A 20,375-nucleotide genomic window follows, 5' to 3' on the forward strand; every position below is an offset into this window, starting at 1 on the left:
AGGCATTGAACCACTACCATGAAATGCTCCATGTACAGGGCCTGGCTGTAAACAAGTATCTGATGCTTAGTCCAGTTACCCTTGGTAAACTTGATTTACCAGAAAGCATTTCTTCTTCTTCTTCTGGGAAGACAGGGAGACACCTCCCACTGGTGTCAAAACCTCCCAGTGTCTAACTTAATGAAAGACCGTCTTATCTGACTGCTGCCAGATATTGGCTACATTGGACCGGAGGTTGGAGAAATAGGACAAATCAGGGCTTTTGGGTCATCGCTCATATTAGGTTCTTAGATTAATAATAACCTGAGTGCTTCGAGTCATATCGGATCTCAGGCGGGTCACTACTCACTATGGACCCTGGAGGAAGGGTCCATGCAGTTCAGGGCGTCTCTCACGCACAGTTATATAAGGGCCGATTCATACTCCTATTTTACCGCTGTAGTGTAAATGATTTCGGCTCGTCAGAAATTTTCAGTAGCACCGAAGAGACGACTTTAGGACGGTACCCGCCCCCCCGAACCTCAAATGACGTCACATTGTAGGCTCTACAGAGCCGAACCGACTTTTATTCGGCTCTAAAATAGGAGTATGAATCGCGCCTTAGCTCATAGTGCCGCTCTATGAGCTTGTAGATCTGCTATTTTTGAAAAATCTTGAAAATGTGGCGCAAATCTTTGAATTTATATTCTTTCAGAGCAAACGTTTTTAATTCAAATCTTTGCTTCTCAGGGGTTCCTGGAATAACATATATCGCGGGTCAGTATGAACCCTGGAGGAGGGGCTCAGTTCAGGGCGTCTCACGCAGTTAACCCACCCAACATGTATCGCGATCCAAGGATTTGAGATTTGTGTAAAACATTTCCTGTTATTTCCCTGCTAGCTGCTATACAGTTTTGAAAAGCAACTAGCAGTTGTACAGTTGGCTTATCTATGTCAGGAATGAAAAGACGGTAAGACTATTGTTAAAATAAAACAGGATTTGAGATTTCTGGAAGGGAAATGATAACAAAAAAATGTTTCCTGTCATTTGCTACGGTATTGAAAAAGAAAAAAAAAGAAGAAAATATTGGATTTGTGTAAGTGAAATAATAATATTTGTCCGGAAAATTCATTTGTGTTACGTGACATATCATAGCATGAATCTAATATCGTGATATAAATCGTATCGGTCAAATGCGGAGAACAAATTTCACTGCGGTAACGTGTGTGACAAATCTTACGACTTTGACTTTGACTTTAAAAGTTGACTTTAAACCAGCGTTCGTACACTATTTCATATTTAATTTACGGTGAACCAACGTCCCGGTTTCAAGCTGGGTTTAGTTTAGTTTATTATATTACAGATCCCCATTAGTCCTCAGTCCTCACCACAGTGAAGACTATTGTATTGAAGATTTCGGTCTTCATACATTCTCTAAAAAATATGACATAGTAAATTACTTTTTGGTTTACAAATCAATGAATTATGTACTAACAAAACATTGTATATCCAATTACTCATAGTTCAAACAAATGAAACAAGCTAACTACCGTAAACATAACTTTTTTTTCCTAATCACTGCTTCCTTCAATTTCTTTTTGAAGTTTGATCCGGTGTCCCGAATCCTGACAAATAGAAACACTGAAATATTCCGGATTTAAAGGTTTTTGAAAATATGGTCTAATATGGAAGGAAAGCCTTGTTATTTTTTTGTTGTCTCAGATTTCCATTTTTTTTTAGACCAAAGTCTTAGGCACAATGTGTAAATGCCATGATGCTTCTAATGAATGTTCTGGTAAAATGTGGCACAGCAACGCCAAACAATGGCTGTGAAGCCGCTGGCATTTTGGCCCTATCTTCTGGAGGCACGCTGCCTTGCTTACGTATTCAACCCGACAACCCCCCCCCCCTCCTTTTTTTTACCATAAAGGTCATCTCCATTTCCCATCAAAACCAATTAAGACTGTACACAGCCTCGCTGATGGCACGGTGAGTGTGCAGGCGAATGAGAGAGAGAGAGCTAGAGAGAGAGAGAGAGAGAGAGAGAGGAGGTGAGTTATTGGATTTATTCATTACTACCTTCACAGGTGGTCTTGATGATAGTAATTAAGGCTCTGTTCCATTCTGATCAAACCGGGTCAGCGTGCTGATATTGTGCATGTTGGCTCACTGGAAACACTCTCAAATTCATCCATGGTTCCTTGAGGCGGTACCTAATGGCCCGTGTGTAACTCTGACAGTGTACAAATAAATGTGCATTTGTTCACTCTCAGAGCTATGGGGGTCCTTGAAATGAAAAGGTTTGAGAAGAGAACTACTACTCTGCGACACACTAAATTGAACAGAGCCTCAATTAGTACATTTGGTAAGACCTGTGAAGGAAGGAAGTAAGGAAGAGGCCCAATGTGTGTTCCAATACAGCTGCAGTGAAAAACATACAGAATAGCGAAATCCAATATGGGAGTCCTTCTTCCACACCACCGCCTCTTCCTCTGAAGCACTTCCCCAGGGTAGTGTGACATGAAGCCGAAGAGAAGGCAGGCAGGCAGGCTGGATGGAGGAAGCCAAGCCGCTCTCGCTTGCTCAGTCACCCACATTCTTCCGCTCGTAAAAGAAAAAAAATGGACGCAGGCTTTCTGGTTCCCATCCAGGCCTGCTGCCTGTTGGCAGTGAGTGACCCACCGCTAATGAGACATAATGGACTTTGTATTTTGTCTCATTGATTTCTGGTGTTTGGAATTACTGCCGTCCCCCCCCCGAGGGGCCCGTTATTATGGGAATGCTTGATGGGCCGTCACACAGTTCAGCGCAGCCAGGCAGACGTCTGTGAGGTCAACCTCTCCACGGTTGGTTGGCTGTTTGGTGGCAGTGGTGGGAGAAGTAATCTGATTAGTTTTTTACTTTTACTCAAGTAAAAAGTAAAAAGGCCAGTAATCGAGGGTACAGGCTTTAGTTCCGACATACTATTGGTCCGAGTGTCATTAGACCGGCAACCTACCTCAAACCCTAACCTAACCCGTCCCTAAGCGCAAGCACGGAGCAGCGCATGTTCGACCGCATGTCTGACCGTTGTTCCCGCATGTCGGATCTTTGGTGCGTGTGCATCCCGTATTAGAAAGTAAAAGTATTGGCATTAAGATTTACTGTATATATACTCTATTTGATTATTATTTTTTAAATGTGTCATGTTGTTTGAGTGGTGCAGCCACTCAGCAATGCAGCAATGTGTGTCCCTGGCTGGCTGGCTGGGTCTGTCTCTGTCCGTTTGAGCACGGAAATAGCGTTATAGCGTTTGTTGACCACCAAGTGTCACTGTTGCGCAGCCTAACACACACATTTTTCTTTCTTTCGTTACAGCTGTATAAATCTAAATCTGCAACTCATAACTAAAAGTTGTTAAATAATTGTAGTGGAATAAAAAGTATAATATCTTGTAGTGCAGTACAAGTTTAAGCGGGGTCGTCTCTTATGGGCCGTCTGTCACTTTCTGTTAACGTGGAAAGGAGTATTCTTCTGACCTTCATTTGATAGCAGAGTTCAGAGAGAGGGAACGAGAGACAAGCACGCACGCGCACCACACACACACACACACACACACACACGCGCGTGCCACACACACACACACACACACACACACACACACACGCACGCACACAAACACAGAGAGAGAACCAATGGTTTCATATCAAGTGAATGCAACACATTGACATATTGCTCCCATATGTCGCATGTATCCCAACCTTTCCTATGCGTATATTATAACTATTTCTGACAGCAAACGCACAATTCTTTCTTATGGTTTTGTTGTCCTAAGTTGCAACGCAACACAGCTCTGTTCACTCATGTCTTCATGCCCTTTTAATTGTACATACATTATGTTTTGGTTTTGACTGCTTTGTTCCACTTTTGCCCTAAGGCAAAAGTGTGTTTTCTCCTGCCAATGAAGTCCATTTGATTTGAATTGAATTGAGAGAGAGATATTTGTCTGTTATACATTTTTGTTGATATAATTACAATTTCTAGAGATTTCTAGTGTCCCTATTTGCCATGAAAATAGAGCGTCGCAGTCCCGCCCCCTTTCATGACGACGACAGGCCCAGGAAATAATTCCCCATGCATTTTCCCCATAGATATTTCAAAATGTATTTATTTAAAGACCTTTTAAGCCTCGGAAAAGCCAACTCGGATCGTGACTGCGACGCTCTATAGTCAATCTGTATGCTCAAACGTGATGCTACATGTGATCACACTGGCAGTTAGAAAAAAGATACAAAGCTACACAGCATATCTGTAGCTTTGTGTCTTTGTAGCTGAAGTTTAAACCAACTCAACCTTTTTGTAGCTGTTTTAGCTTTTGTAGCAGCTACAAACGTTGGATGTATATCTTTGTATCTTCATGTCGTTGGCTTCCATTGAAAAATGAATGGTAGCCTGTAGCTTTGTATCTTCATGGCAATGACTTCTATTGAAAATTAAGGGCAGCCTGTATCTTTGTATCTTCATGTCGTTGGCTTCCATTGAAAAATGATTATGAATGGTACGGAGATTAAAATAGGGTGCATTTTGCATCCCAAAACGCAGTTTATAGTTAAGGGACGCAATAAAACAACAACCTCTGCATCCACGGGATGCACTACTGTACTACTGTACTGTTTTTTATTCTAGTTTATTTGCTAGCTTTAGTTATAATAATATTTTCTTCTTCTGTTTTCTACATGAATATAACCACTTCATAACCATATAAAATGAAATGAGAGTTAAATGCTGCAATTTGTAAAAATGGCAAAATATGACTCCTAACGTGGTTGAAGTGGGACTCATAAAATGTCCCTGGGACTCATTTCTAAAAGACCATCCCTGCATCCTGGGACTCATTATATTGAAAGCCTATTCACATCACTGATGGCAACCTGCAGCATTGTGTCTTCATGTCTCTGGCTTCGATTGAAAAGGAATGGTAGCCTGTAGCTTTCTTTGTAGCTGTCAGTGTGAACGCATGCATAACTCCCTGAAAAGTAACACAGCCGCTTTATTCTGCCGAGGGACCATCTGTGTCCAAGGACACTCAGCCTGTCTCGCCTGTCGCCTGTCCTCCTGTCCCCGGGTACATCCGTCCCCGACGTGTCACTTCTCACAGTGTGTGGTGTGATAATTATTATGATCATCCCCACTGCTTTGTCCACGTCACTTTTCAGTCACAACACCACAGCCATGAGCCACAGACTTTTCTTCTTTTTTTTTTTTACCCATTAGACCCATTCGTTTCTATGTCAGTCGTTCTCAAACGAAAGAATATATATTCAAAGATTTGCGACACATTTTCACGATTTTTCAAAAATAGCAGACCGAGCTTGTAGATCTGATATTTCTTTAATAGCTAAAGTATAACATAATGCTTAAACTGGGATAGTTCACCCCAAAAATACCTTTTTCATGCCAAGGACCCCTTCACTGAGAGAAGTGATGCAGGGACGGCTACTAGCCTACATTACAAATTTCAACAGTTATTTTTGTATTTATTTTTACCATCTACTATTCCGTCGAAACCGAGGTGAACAACATTGCCTTCTCACCGCCATCCATCCATCCATCCATCCAAGGGGGGCTCAAGCCCCTACCCCTTTTTCCTGCCTCTAAAACCAGACCATGAATGCAGCATTTACTATGGTGAAAGAAATGCAAATGCCCCCCTTTCCATGCCTTACATACTTGAAGGCAGCATTTAGGAGAATTGCCTCTCCTGAACTTGAACTTGAACATTTTACGTTGAAAGAATTAGTCCCTTGTGTAGAAATCCTTGTCGTACCCCAACATCTCCAGTAGCTAAAGAGCAGGGGGTTGTGGCCCGAAAATAGCTGATCCACAGATCCGCTTTTCAGTGTGCCTTTTAGCGAGTTTCAGCCCCTGCCTCTCTTAACATTCTCTGCACGTCTCCTGCTTCCCTTCCTCGCAGAGCCTAGCTGCCTTCCAGGTGAGGCTGAGGGACGAGCAGCACTCCATCCTGGTCGCCCTCGAGCCCTCGGACCTGCGGGAGAACGCCACGGCGTACGCCGCTCGCCTCACGGGGGAGCCCAGAGGAGCGCGCCTGCTCCACTTCCAGTTCCAGAACGCCAGCGACCGGCCCCCGTCGCTGGTGTTCGACGCCTCGCAGCATGGCCTCTGCTACACGGTGGCTCTCCTCGTCCGGGAGGACGGGAGCTGGTCCAGACCTCTTCACAGCGCGTCTGTGCTCACAAGTAAGGAGAAACACAACGGGGGTGGACAAAGTATAGGCTACATCGCTGCTGTCGGGCTTTAAAGCCCTAACCAAACCAAAGGGTCGAGACGTTTTTTATCGTCGTCCCAGCGGTGTGATATGTCCTGTTGCACCTTGACACACGTCGACGCACGTCGTTCCACGTTGTCCCAAGTGTCACCATGCAAGTCCTTGCAACCGTTTGGACCCAAGGAGTTGTATGGCGACCCTTTGGTGTGGTTTGGGCTGTACATCTTTTCCCCGTATTCTAACCTTTTGTGTTTTGTTTTTTCCCCCGTAAATTAACTCCCTACTTGTTTAGACTACAGCGTCACACATAACTATGAAAAGTAGCAGATCCACACGCTGGGTTTGAGCTTGGGGATCTTGGACATATGAGGTTTCCCCCCGACAGAGACCATATACTTTGTAATTACATAAACATACCGTATGTGTATACTCAAGTAAAATACTCAATAATTAAAAAGTACATTTTATTTTCATAATATCAATGCATTGCTGTGTTGAAGTTTTAGAACATTTTCCCCCAAAGTAAAATATATACAGTATATATTGTAATTGTATTTAGTTTACTATCCACCACCGAAGAGACGCAAGATAGCACAAATTTATAAAGTTAACTTTACTTAATCCCTATGGGTAAATGGGCTCTTGTAGCACCAAGGGAACATTACCCGTATATCGTCGGGAATAAACCTCTTATCTCCATATTCTAATTATTATGTTTTTGTAAATTAATCTCCACAAAAGCTTGTGGATCTGCTACTTTTCCTATTATTTTATTTGAATGCTGAAAAGCAACAGTTTTGGACTTATGAGGTGCCCCCCCCCCCCTCCCCGACAGAGACGTCATACTAGATAAATGTTACAAGAGCAGGAGGAGGAGAGATTTAAAAAAATAAAAGACAAGCAAGAAGATCTAAAATAGAATAGAGAAATGATCAGGGGCAAATCTCGGCCTGAATACGGCAAGTGTGAGCTGGGTTGTGTCACTGCGTTATGGCATGTCTATCGTTAGAGGTTCCCAGGCTTTTCTGGATCAGGGCCCACTCGGAAGCGCTCACGGCCCGGCCCGTCCATAGAGCTGACCACTTAACACGCAGCAGCCGAATGGTCAGATGGGTGGGCTCTTCAGAGCGTGTTTATTTTAGAGATCAATCAAATCAATTGTGTTCCAGCTTGGATCAATGGAATTGACGTAGCATACGTTCCTGTTCATCACGATGATGCTCAAAGTTATATAGAAAACAAGGCATGTCATTTATTTTACACATTATTTAAACATTAAACATTCAATTATCATCAAAATCTTAGCCTTCGTCCCTTTTGCAAGTGGCAAAGGCCCACTTGCAGTACCCTCCCGATAGAATCACCGGTCTATCGCAGCACAACAAGTGACGGGAAGTCGTAGGAACTGTCTGTTGTTTCGGGAACTGAAACTGGATCACGAGATGTACGTTTACCAGAGAAAACGCTTCAAATGCTGCTTTATTATCCAGGGAAATGTTGGCTCCCAGACGAGCGTAAAATATGCTCACTCTTGCAGAATGTGTGTCCTTTCATGGGGCTGAAGGTTGCTAGCTTGACACTGAAAAAAGATTAGAGGCAAGGAAAACAATTTGTTTGCCTTTTGGCACTGCAGTGTAGAGCAGTGGTTCCCAAACTTTTGCATGTCAAGGACCCCCAAATTGACGCTAATTAGCCTGCAGACCCCCATTTGAAAAGATATGCCAGGGACCCCCATAAGAGAAGATTTTCAAGCACCCCCAGTTTGACCTGAATCAGGTTACTGGCCCCCATTTAATGGTATTTCTATCTCTGGGACCCCCAATGTATTATTGTAAAATCAATGTTAATTGACACGTCCATTTTGTACACTCTCAGAGTTACAGACCCATACGGGTCCATTTGGTTCCTAACTATCATTTAGCTGGGGACCCCCTGGAACTCCCTCAAGGACCCCTGGGGATCCCCGGACCCCACTTTGGGAACCACTGGTGTAGTGCATAACATAATAGCCATTTTTGTGTGCAAATTATTGTTGTTTCCTTGCATCTTGTATCTCCTGATCTTCTTCACGGACAGCGTATGGGAGCTCTGTTCTCCCCAACTTTAATTGACGAATAAATAAAATAATTGATTGAATTGTATTTTTGGCAACATATGAATACAAATAATATTTCTGTTTGCCTTTTAGGCTTTAAAATCGAAAACTGCACAGGGCAGACACACTTAAATATACAAAGAAATGAGCAAATGACTGACTGCAGTAACCGAAGACAAATGAAAATATCTCATCTACAACGTGACGTGTTCTGAGCTTGTAGAATGTAGATCATCCTCTTTCATTTTTTTTTCCAACCGTTTAATTTATACCGATGAATGGAAATGATTCTGATGTTTATGCAAAAACTCTTTATCTCAAATAACTGCGCCCGGGCAGGCGATTATATGTGACAATAGTGACACAGCAGCCTGAAGGCGAAGCGGTGGTGATGAGTTGTTGTGTTCCAGAGCCCTCTCCTGTGGACGGCGTGCTGATATCGGACTATAAGGAGTCGCCAGAGACGGGGGTGGTCTTTGAGATCAGCTCCCCACCCAACAATGTCTTCAGCCGGGTCAACATCAGCTACACCGAGGGCAGAGAGCAGCGAAACATGCTCTATAAAGGTAACGTCCTTGGGTTGGTTAGAATAGAGCATTGGTCCCTCAGGGACCCCCGAGGGTCCTTGAGGGAGTTCCAGGGGGTCCCCAGCTAAATTATAGTTTGGAACCAAATGGACCCTTACACTGTAATTTTGAGGGTCCATTTGGTTCCATTTGTCAGAACCTTTCCCGGTTTTAATGGGTTAAAAAAACAGAGCCGATCTATAAACTGACAACCCATTGTGAGCTTGTAGATCTGTTGTTCACTGCTTTTTCGACAATTCCTTAGGCCTTTTTTTAAAATGCTATTTACATTTTCACCTGGTGATTTCATCAGGACCAGGCGACAATTATTTTAGCACTTTACTGACTGCACCTTTCAACACACTCAAAAAACAAGTGTGATGAAAAATGAAAACTGGGATATTTGAATGTTTTTGAGATATTTGTGGGGACACCCAGAACATCTGGTCACCACCGTACCTTGGGTTTGGCGCTCTACATTTATGCATGTAGTTAATATATATACTGTACAGGACATTCTCAGTCTCCCGGTTCGATTTCTAAGACTTAAAATGAGCGCTTTGCCCATATATCAACCATATGTTTATATAATTGCTCCTGCACTAATGCTTATATATATTATATATTATAAGATGCTAGGATTTTCGTCTACTCACAATGTGTAACGTGGTGGACTATGGACAGTTGAGAAACACGCCTACCAGTGACATCATCGATGGGGATGCCAAGCTAACAGAAACTGCAGCCTCTCTCTTCCTGGAAAGTTAGCATGCTATAACAGAAGCCATTGTTCTTGCATTAACCCATTTAGGACGGGAACCCCTTTTGGTGTTTTAAGCATTATGTTGAAAAAAACAGCAGCAACAAAGTGCCACGCTACGAGCTTGTAGCTATTTTTGAAAAATCGTGAAAATGTGGCGCAAAACTTTGAATATATATTCTTCAGAGTGAACGTTTTGAACTCAAATCTTTGCTTCATTTATGATCAGAGACATTTTCTTTTTGTAATGCTCATTTTATTTGTGGGTTTTCTTAGATTTCTACAAAGGTAAAACGGTGTTCAAACACTGGTTGCCGGGAACGTGTTACAGAAACATTACCTTCCAGCTGGTCTCTGAGGCCACCGTCAACAAGACCACCCTGGTCAGACACAGCGAGGTCACCCACAAACCCCTGCACCACAGAACAGGTAAACTCCACTCACTAGACCACAAACCTGCACCACAGAACAGGTAACCCCACTCACTTGACCAGTGGTTTCCAAAGTGGGGTCTGGGGACCCCTAGGGGTCCTTGAAGGAGTTCCAGGGAGTCCCCAGCTAAATGATAGTTAGGAAACAAATGGACCCTATGGGTCTGTAACTCTGAGAGTGTACGAATGGAACCAAATACGGGTCCATTTGGTTCCATTCGTACACTCTCAGAGTTACATTAACTTTGATTTTACAATATACATTAGCGTCACTACACATGCAGGTGTGTACGTGTTCTTTTAGAAACATTAGCACCATCCACAAATACAGTACACTTCTTGAAACATTTTGAAAGTGAACGTGGGTACGCGTGTCTGTGGGTTTTATAAATGCTGTGCCTGTGACTATGACTAAACAAACAATAATATCCATTGGATCCATTTCTTCCCCATTTCCTGAGAAGTTTCAGTTTAGATTTGAGGCCGACAATGACGATTTTCTGCCCGAATGAAGCAAAATAGTTTGTTGTTGTTTTCAACTCAACAAGATGTCGTCGACGTCCCCCCCCCCCTCCCCCCAGCAGAGCCAGTGGCGTTTCCACTAACGACCGGGCTGAGTCAGAGAGGCTTCCCGTGGCCCGGCGTGCCGCGGGGGGGCCAGGCAATGTATTATTGATTGCGTCTAAATACCAGCACTGCTTGCTATTACTCTTTATCAAGTCACGAGTCACGACGCCACAGGCACCATAACAGGCCAGGCGGCGTTACGGGAAAACCCTGATGCGTTTTCACGTTTCATTATCATCATTTCATTATACCTGACGTGCTTTTAAATTAGCAGGTTCCCAACCTGCTGGTGAACTATGAGGATATTGCAAGCGGGCCCCACAGATAATTGTCCAGGAAGGAAGTGAGTCCATGACATCAGAGACACTGGGCTCACTGCTAAAATCTAAAATATCTAAAACCACATATTACACACATAACATAAAGACCCCAAGGGAAAATATTCTAAACGTCAATAACATATTGAGTGTCCCTTTAACTACTTGTGACGTGTTGAGAGCTTGTTTGGTTTGTTGGCTATTTTCACTGGGTCCTGGGGAGACATCAGATTTGTCTTTTGGGTCTAAAAGCTTTGGTAAGTGCTGCTTTAAAGGAACCCGCTGAGAGGCGTGTGCATCGGTCAACCTCCTCTCTCTTTAAGTGACCCCGCTGAGAGGCGTGTGCATCGGTCAACCTCCTCTCTCTTTCTCTCCCCGTTGGCTCACAGTCCCCAACCCTCCCCTCAACATCTCCCGCAAGATCGTCCACCTGCGCCAGCGGGCGGCGCCAGCGAGGGACAGCCTGGACGCTGGCCCCGCTCCAGAGGGGACGCAGGAGAGCCCTCAGCTCCGCCGGGCCCGGGACCTCCTCCTCATGGAGGAGGAGGAGGAGACAGAGCAGGAGGACATAACCCATGGGGAGGCGCCGGGCAATGCCACCCAGATCCCCTACGAGTCCTCGCACAACTTCACCTCTGTCACTGGTAGGCACAACTTCACCCCTATCACTGGTATACAACTTCACCTCTATCACTGATATACAACTTCACCTCTGTCACTGATACGCACAACTTCACCTCTATCACTGGTATACAACTTCACCTCTATCACTGGTATACAACTTCACCTCTATCACTGGTATACAACTTCACCTCTATCACTGGTATACAACTTCACCTCTGTCACTGGTATACAACTTCACCTCTATCACTGGTAGGCACAACTTCACCTCTATCACTGGTATACAACTTCACCTCTGTCACTGGTATACAACTTCACCTCTATCACTGGTAGGCACAACTTCACCTCTATCACTGGTATACAACTTCACCTCTATCACTGGTATACAACTTCACCTCTGTCACTGGTATACAACTTCACCTCTATCACTGGTATACAACTTCACCTCTGTCACTGGTAGGCACAACTTCACCTCTATCACTGGTATACAACTTCACCTCTATCACTGGTATACAACTTCACCTCTGTCACTGGTAGGCACAACTTCACCTCTATCACTGGTAGGCACAACTTCACCTCTATCACTGGTATACAACTTCACCTCTATCACTGGTATACAACTTCACCTCTATCACTGGTATACAACTTCACCTCTGTCACTGGTATACAACTTCACCTCTATCACTGGTATACAACTTCACCTCTGTCACTGGTATACAACTTCACCTCTATCACTGGTATACAACTTCACCTCTATCACTGGTATACAACTTCACCTCTATCACTGGTATACAACTTCACCTCTATCACTGGTATACAACTTCACCTCTATCACTGGTATACAACTTCACCTCTATCACTGGTATACAACTTCACCTCTGTCACTGGTAGGCACAACTTCACCTCTGTCACTGGTAGGCACAACTTCACCTCTGTCACTGGTATACAACTTCACCTCTGTCACTGGTAGGCACAACTTCACCTCTGTCACTGGTAGGCACAACTTCACCTCTATCACTGGTAGGCACAACTTCACCTCTAGGTAAACCATGGAGAGTTCCCTAGAATAGGAGATGCGAGCCATTCTTTTAGAGCCGCAAACAAGGAAGTGAGCGGCAGTGTGCATGCGCAAATCAACAGTACATTACAAAACGAGAGGCCAACCCAAAAAATATATCAATAAAAAAGACCAAAAGACGCCTATACACGTCTTTAGCATCCCGTGGTTTTGATATAAAAGACGTGTATACACATCCAAGGCAAAAGTTGTGTTAAAGCTCTTCATGGTCTGCCACCTAGCTATCTAATCTGTCTGTGCATAACTGTAGCTATACCGTATATAAATAAAGTCTATCGTCACTATTATTATTATTATTGTTATCTTTGCAGACGACGCCGACGTGACAGCCAACGGTACGAGCCTGCAGGGGGCCGCCGCGGTCACGCAGTCCTATTGGCCGGTCGCCACGGGAGGCCCGCCCCCCGGCGCCGCCGAAGAGGAGGAGTTTGTGAACGTGGCGGCGCCGGAGTACGAGGACTCCAACGAGCCCGGCTCGGCCATGGGCAGGCCGCCGTCCGAGCCCCTGGTCCTGCCCACCAAACTGCCCCCCTTACTGCTGGAGCTCCGCTGGCTTCCCCCCCGACCGCCCACCACCTACGACGGCTTCAACGTTTACATCTACCGAGATGGTAAGCTGACTATAGGGGTCCGGGGAGCGACAGTTAATCAACTGTAAAACATTATACAACAACTAATCAAAACAAATGACAATAAGGATCTGTTTTATTATCAGTTTTAAATTAACTTGACCACGAATTAACAGGAATTAATGATGAATTCATGATACATTCATGGTGAATCAGTGTAGAAGTTAATCATGAATTCATCATTAATTAAGTGTTAAATCATAATTGCCTAAATTAAAAAGACTATCTTTGAAAAACAAAGAAAAGGTCCCGCACACTGTCAGCCACTTGCCAAAATGTTGCTCTTTATTAGATCGACATTTCGGGTGATTAGACCTTCATCAGGACAGACAAATCATCATTTGCCTGCCTGAACAAACCCAAACTCAATTTTCATGCACGTATGTGTGCAATGTTTGACCAGCTTCCTCTCGGCGTGCGTCCCACAGGTAACTCCTCGGAGACGGCCACCGTCGACGAGAACACTCACGAGTTCTTCACGGAGCTGACGGAGCCCGGAGTCTACCACGTCCTGGTCCGGACGCTCAGCTCCGCCGGAGACTGTGAGGCCCGGGAGAGCTCCGCCCGCACGGGATTCACCTTCTACCTCAGTACGTACAGAGCAGAACCGCCGTGCTGATCTCTTCTACCTCAGTATATGTACAGATTATTATACCAGGGAAGTATTTAATACAAATAAAAATACATTTAGAGAACCTGTTATTAGAGAGCTGTATCGTATGGAATGACGTCCAGAGGCTGTTGAATATGTTTCACAGCAGGTTCACTTGGTTATTTTTGTCGAAACAAGTGGTAGACTTAAACCCATTAACACCCTTTTTGTGCTTCATAGAAATCATCTATGTTCAATAAATAATAGTATTAGTATTTTCCTCCCCCAAAACACATCCCTAAAGGAGCTTCACAGCACATTCGCCCTCATGTGCAGTAGTATTCCCTATCCTATGAATTATGTATTATGTTTGAGTCTACAGAATGTGGAGTATGCACACCAAACGCACCACGGACAAAACAACAGAGACACATGGTCTTATCAGGTTACGGAGAGAGCGCTCATTTTGTACTTGAACTTGTACTTGTACGCTTTTTACACCACTGCAGGTATCAGTGGAGAGCTGTTGGACCAGCCCAGGGACCGGCCGCAGGCCGTGAGCGTCAGACTGCTGGGCTCCAGCACGGCAGCGGTGTCCTGGGGTTCGTCCTCCGAGAGTCACAACGGCAGCCTGGTGTCTGTGCTGTCCACCACCTGCCTCAAGCCCAGCCTGAGCCAGCGCATGGAGACCACCTACTGCGGCGAGGTAGGAACAGTAATGAACTGTCTGTCATGGTCACGTCCTGAGCCCCCCTGTTTGTCCATGAGTTTCCTCTGTCTCTCCCAAGTCCTGCTCCTCTGACTCTGATTGCCCTGAGTGCCATCACCTGTGGGGACCAGCTGAGCCAGGTTGGGTGATGAGCTCCAGTGACTATTTAAACTCTGCCTTGTGTTTGTTCAGTGCTGGATCTTAAGTTAGTGTCAGGTTTTATGTTCAGTGTATGTACTTCTGTTATCGTATGTCTTTTACCAAGTAAAGTGAGGTTTATGTGATCTTCTTGTCCTGCCTTGTTTCCTGCACTTGGGTCCTAACACCTGCAAACCGTGACACTGTCTAGGCAAAACAAACCTGATCGGGACATCCCTAGTGTCAATATTATGTCCGTATCGTGCAGTGTTGTTTTTGGCAGGCATTTTTTAGATTTAGTCAGTCTTAGTCTTTTGGAAAAATGCTTAATTAGTCTTAGTCAGTCTTAGTCATTTGGAAAAATGCTTAATTAGTCTTAGTCAGTCTTAGTCATTTCTATCCTTGATAGTTTTAGTCGACGGAAACTCCTAAGGGTTTTAGTCAGTTTTAGTCATTTTAGTAAAAGGTTTTAGTCCAGTTTGTCAATTTTTTTTTAAATGTCTTTAAATAAAATAGGTATTAATTAGAGCTGGGACTCGATTAAAAAGATGAATCTAATTAATCAGAGGCTTTGTAGTTAATTAATCTCGATTAATCACATTTTAATCGCATATCATTATTTGACCCAAGAACTGTGAGAGCCATTTTTTATGGATTTTGGTATACTAGTGAATCAATGAATAGTGAATACATAAGTTTAAGCAATAAAACATTGTTTTTGTAGTAATAATATCTCAAAATTAATAATTTATATAGAGCTTTTTTGAGTACCCAAAAATGCTTTACAATTACAAGGGGGACATGATAAATCAAAAACAACTTTATGAAAGGAAAAACACTAAGTAAATAAAAATAAATATCTGGGGAAAGTAATATTGAAGGTTTTGGATGGTGGGGGCATGTCTCTGAGAGTTTTGGGGTATGCATTCCACAGGGTTGGTGGGGGGGGGGTTTCAATTGGTGCAGCAAATATGTGACATGAGTTGACCATAAGAAAACACCTCTGTGTTTCTTCCGTGGACATACAGTAACAGCCATAGCAGATTTTACATTTTATTTGGCCATAACCGTTTAGTTAGAAACCATGTCATCTGGTCGGGTACTTGAACTGCTACTGGGAGTTGGAATAACATTAGCTCTGATCCATAGTGTTAGAAGGAGGAAAGTAGGCTTTCACATCTTTTTTTATGTTAAAAACGAGGCCGCGGGTGTGAGTGAGGGGAAAGGATCAAATTAAGTACCATAGAACTCCTGAGTCCTAACTACGCTATCGACCAGAGCTACTGTTGTTGATTGACGTTAGCTTCCAGGCTAGGCTAGGTGCAACATGTTTCGCATTGAGCCGATAGCATTGAGGCTTGACGAGGCGCGGTGATATGTGAATTATTTGTTGAATAATTGCACACAACTGTGCTGTAATCCACGTTATCATCGGATAGCATTTTAATCCTATTTCCAATCCACGGGGACAAGCAAAGTGATCTGCAGCGGCGTGGCTTCCCCCAGTCTGGTGATGTTAATGTCTGAATGGGACGATGTGTGTGTGTGTGTGTGTGCGTGTGTGTGTGCGTGCATGCAGTGTTGCCAACTCTCCAGTGACGGAAGTAGCTAGTGGCTCCTCGAAAAGTAGCTACAAGTCGCCAGGGGTGGGATATGCGCGCGTAGCGCGCGCCGCCCCTAGCGACTTTTTTGCGTCCCTAGCGACTTTTAGGCGCCCCTAGCAACGAAAATATGTAGACAGCCCAGAAAAACATTTGTCATTTATGTGCACTTAGTTTGTATCATCTCTTCATTTGATAACACATCGTTTAAACTCATTGTAATATAAAAAAAACATACCACAATTCAACTAATTAGAACGCTATTTTGTTCCGATCCATACAGGAATTAGAAGGTTAATACTTTAAGCATCCGAGTGTGTATTTAATTTTTACTAGCAGACTAAACTGAGCTGCCAGTGCTTCCTCCTTTCTTGCTCTGTCGAGCTCGAGAGGCGCGTTCGGAAATACCGCACCGGAGCGCACTCGCCTAGGCAGAGCAAGAAAGGAGGAAGCACTGGTAGACAGTCTGTGCAGTGTGCACATAACCGAGCCGAGGAAGCCACTGAGCCTGCTGTGACCTGTGAGCCAGACCAGACGCGCCGACCACTTTTAGTTTTGCCAATTTAGCGGATTTGAGGCTGAGAAAAACAAAAAAATGATTTTATCTCTGGCGCATATCTGGCGCCTGTCAACACGATTTGTCCCCAATTCACCAGGGGAAAAAAGCTAGATTTCTCGCCAGAAGCTTTTCACTAATTCAGTCGCTAGGGGGGTCTGGAAAGAAGCTAAATATGACGACAAATCCGCTAAGTTGGCAACACTGCGTGCATGCAGATGGGCGTGACCAACAAGGAAAGGACAGGAGGATAGAGGCGAGAGCAGTGACATTATTGGCGAACATTTTCATGCATTTAAAACTTTGTTCGTCAATCCACTAACACGTTCGTCTAACCTCGTCTTGTCAGCGATAACACAAACACGTCTCGTCATCGTCATCGCGTCAAACAGAGCTAATTAGCTCGTCAGCGTCAGTCTTGTCCCGAATTATTTGAGTGTCTTTAGTTTTAGTCCGTCTTAGTCCTGGAAAAATGGGCGTTGACGTCGTCATTTACGTTATCAACACTGGTATCGTGATGTTAGACTGGATATTGTCTGTGATTTTGGATATTGTACTATTGTGATATTGCATAAGTGTTCTAAAAATAAAAATATTGTATCTGGGAAAAATCAGTATCAAAATCAAATGATCGGATCGGGAGCAAAGAAACGTCATTTCAAATAAAGCCAGTGTGTGTTTATTACCAGTGATTTTAGATTGGCTATTCAAAGTATTCAAGTATATATACTTTCCCGTTATTTGCACAGGAGAACACAACGAGTGACATCATCAGCAACCTGACCCCCGGGGCCCAGTACAGAGTGACGGTGTACCACACCAACGGACCCCTCATCAGCCCCCCCTCTGAGCCCGTCATCATCGATATAGGTGAGCCCCTCTCCCTCATCACAACCATCTCCCTTATCACAACCATCTCCCTTATCAAAGCCCTCTCCCTTATCAAAGCTCCTTCTTATCACAACCATCTCCCTTATCAAAGCCCTCTCCCTTATCAAAGCTCCTTCTTATCACAACCATCTCCCTATCAACCCTCCCTTATCAAAGCCCTTCTCCCTTATCAAAGCTCCTTCTTATCACAACCCTCATCCCTTATCAAAGCCCTCTCCCTTATCAAAGCCCTCTCACCTTATCAAAGCTCCTTCTTATCAAAGCCCTCTATACCTTAGCACAACCCTCTCCCTTATCAAAGCTCCTTCTTATCACAACCCTCTCCCTTATCAAAGCCCTCTCCCTTATCAAAGCCCTCTCCCTTATCACAACCCTCTCCCTTATCAAAACCCTATCTATCAAAACCCGGAAAAAGTGAAACCCAGGAAAAGTGAAACATGGAGACACAATGTTTGTGACCGACAGCAACAGTATATGAACATTTATTTTCATCTCACACAACAGATTGTTACATTTTTTTCGTCCTGCATGCATGAATAGAGGAATCTAGTGACAAAAGAGCTGATTAATTCATAGTGATGCTAAAAGGCTGCATTTTGCATTATTACTACTACTGTACATTAAGGTATTGATACTTTTACTGAAGTGTGTAAAACATTGGAGTGCTTTCTCCACAACCCCCCCCCCCCCCCCCCCCCGGTCCAGAGCCCACGGGAGTGCGTGAGCTGGTGGTGTACCCTCTGAGCCCCACGGCGGGTCACATCCTCAGCTGGCAGAGGTACCACGTGGCCTTCCGCAAGTACGTGCTGCAGACCTTCTTCTTCAACCCCGTCACGCTGGCCTCGGAGTGGACCACCTACTACGAGATCGCCGCCACCGCCCTCCGTCATCGCCTCCGTGGTAAGAAGAACGTTGCTGCATGGCGTTATTGTGAGCGCTTGGTGTTTAGGATGAACACTTTTATTTAAGCGTTAGGGTGTCTTGTAGTCGCCCGCTGTCCAATGGAAACCGTGTTATGTGCCAAACTGTAACTTTTCGGGGTATGGGGGGGGGGGACCTGTGTTCCAAATGGATCCAATGAGGTTATTATTTAGCCACAAGCTCTTGTGAAGACTTTTCATTGGTTCAGTATTTATAAACCCACAGGCCCACTTAATTACTTTCACTCATGTAGAAAGTTTGTGTAACGATATATCGTATACAAACAGGCCACAATATTAATCGATTTAATAAAATAAAATAAATGTAGGTGGTTTTTTCGGCCAAATATCGGAGAGAATTTGTGTGTGAACAGTGAGTGAACCCAGATGCAGACATGCATCAGACATAGGAGACGTAGATAAAGTGAACTAAAGGGTCTTTATTCACTAAATAACAAAGGTACAGACTCCAAGAGCCGAATAATAACTAGAACCAAACAAAAAGCATAAGCATGGAGCAAGGAGCATAGGTAGATCTTCTGTTTTCTTCTGTCCGGGTTGGAGCTGCGTGGGAAACTGTCAGGCTGACTAGTTCTAGCTGTACCAGTGTGTGCACTAGCTGGAAATATCACTGAGCACAGTGTAGTCACAGCCAGGTTTAAGTAGCCAGCCAGGTGATTGCATAATGGAGAACAGCCAGGTGATTGCAGAATGGAGAACAGCCAGGTGATTGCATAATGGAGAACAGCCAGGTGATTGCATAATGGAGAACAGCCAGGTGATTGCCAGGACACACCTCCCCACAAGCAGAGTGCAGCTCCAACCCACCCTGGGCAAGACCTACGCTGAAAAGACTATCAGCGGAAGTTGCGGGATTTTAGCGGAAGTATTGCCCAAGGAAATGACGTTGATGCTTTACAAATCAGTTTACATTCTCCGCGAATGAAACAAGTGTTGTGATTGGTCGGGAAAATATCGTATCCGGGGGAAATACATTTGACGGATGTTCCGGAGGATACATCCGCCGATAGCTTCTCTGCCTTACGTTGTGACCAGGCTTTTCTTTTCGCAGATAAGTAAGCTTGGGACCGAGGCTAGCTCCAACCTAAAGGACGTACGAGCAGAGAGCACAGAGAGACAAGACAAGCCAGCTGCCATGACATTGCAATAACGCAATAACGCAAAACGCAGCGAGAAAACGCACCAGTGTGCAACCACCTTAAGAGTCCCTCTTTAAAATACAACTGAAAATAGCAGAGTGGGTCGCATTCTGTACCAAAATGACACAAAGCAGACACTGCACAACCTGCCAGGGGGTCGACTCAGTGCTGTATACCTTCCTGGTCTCAATGCATTGTGCGTGAACGTTATTCTCTTCACAGAGAGTCACTGACCTGCTCCCAGCCTGGTACTACAATTTCCGCGTATCCATGGTAACATGGGGGGACCCGGCGCTCAGCTGCTGTGACAGTTCTCCCGTCAGCTTCGTGACAGGTACAGTTGTATAATCTCTGTGTGACGGCCGGTACATGTCTATCTGTGTGACAGCTACAGCTAGTGAAAACAATCTTTGAAAACTGTGCCTGTGGATGTTACACTGTTGCATAACTGCTTCCTCCGGAGCGACACCCTTTAGCTGTCCTGCCGGTACTTTTCCTG

The 20,375-nt window shown here is 44.4% G+C and overlaps 1 protein-coding gene across 1 annotated transcript in view; it reads left to right on the forward strand.

Moving 5' to 3' along the window:
• Positions 1 to 20,375, forward strand: part of ptpro (protein tyrosine phosphatase receptor type O) — a 70,638-nt gene that overhangs the window by 21,502 nt on the left and 28,761 nt on the right. The window contains 11 exon segments of the mRNA XM_080757020.1: positions 5,934 to 6,216; positions 8,751 to 8,906; positions 9,943 to 10,095; positions 11,371 to 11,625; positions 12,992 to 13,291; positions 13,738 to 13,899; positions 14,411 to 14,607; positions 17,655 to 17,775; positions 18,502 to 18,677; positions 18,679 to 18,696; positions 20,099 to 20,210. Coding sequence (XP_080613146.1) covers positions 5,934 to 6,216; positions 8,751 to 8,906; positions 9,943 to 10,095; positions 11,371 to 11,625; positions 12,992 to 13,291; positions 13,738 to 13,899; positions 14,411 to 14,607; positions 17,655 to 17,775; positions 18,502 to 18,677; positions 18,679 to 18,696; positions 20,099 to 20,210 — 1,933 coding nt within the window.

Source organism: Protomyctophum bolini (genome assembly GCF_963924005.1).
Source record: "Protomyctophum bolini genome assembly, chromosome: 23".
NCBI classification, from domain to species: Eukaryota; Metazoa; Chordata; class Actinopteri; order Myctophiformes; family Myctophidae; genus Protomyctophum; species Protomyctophum bolini.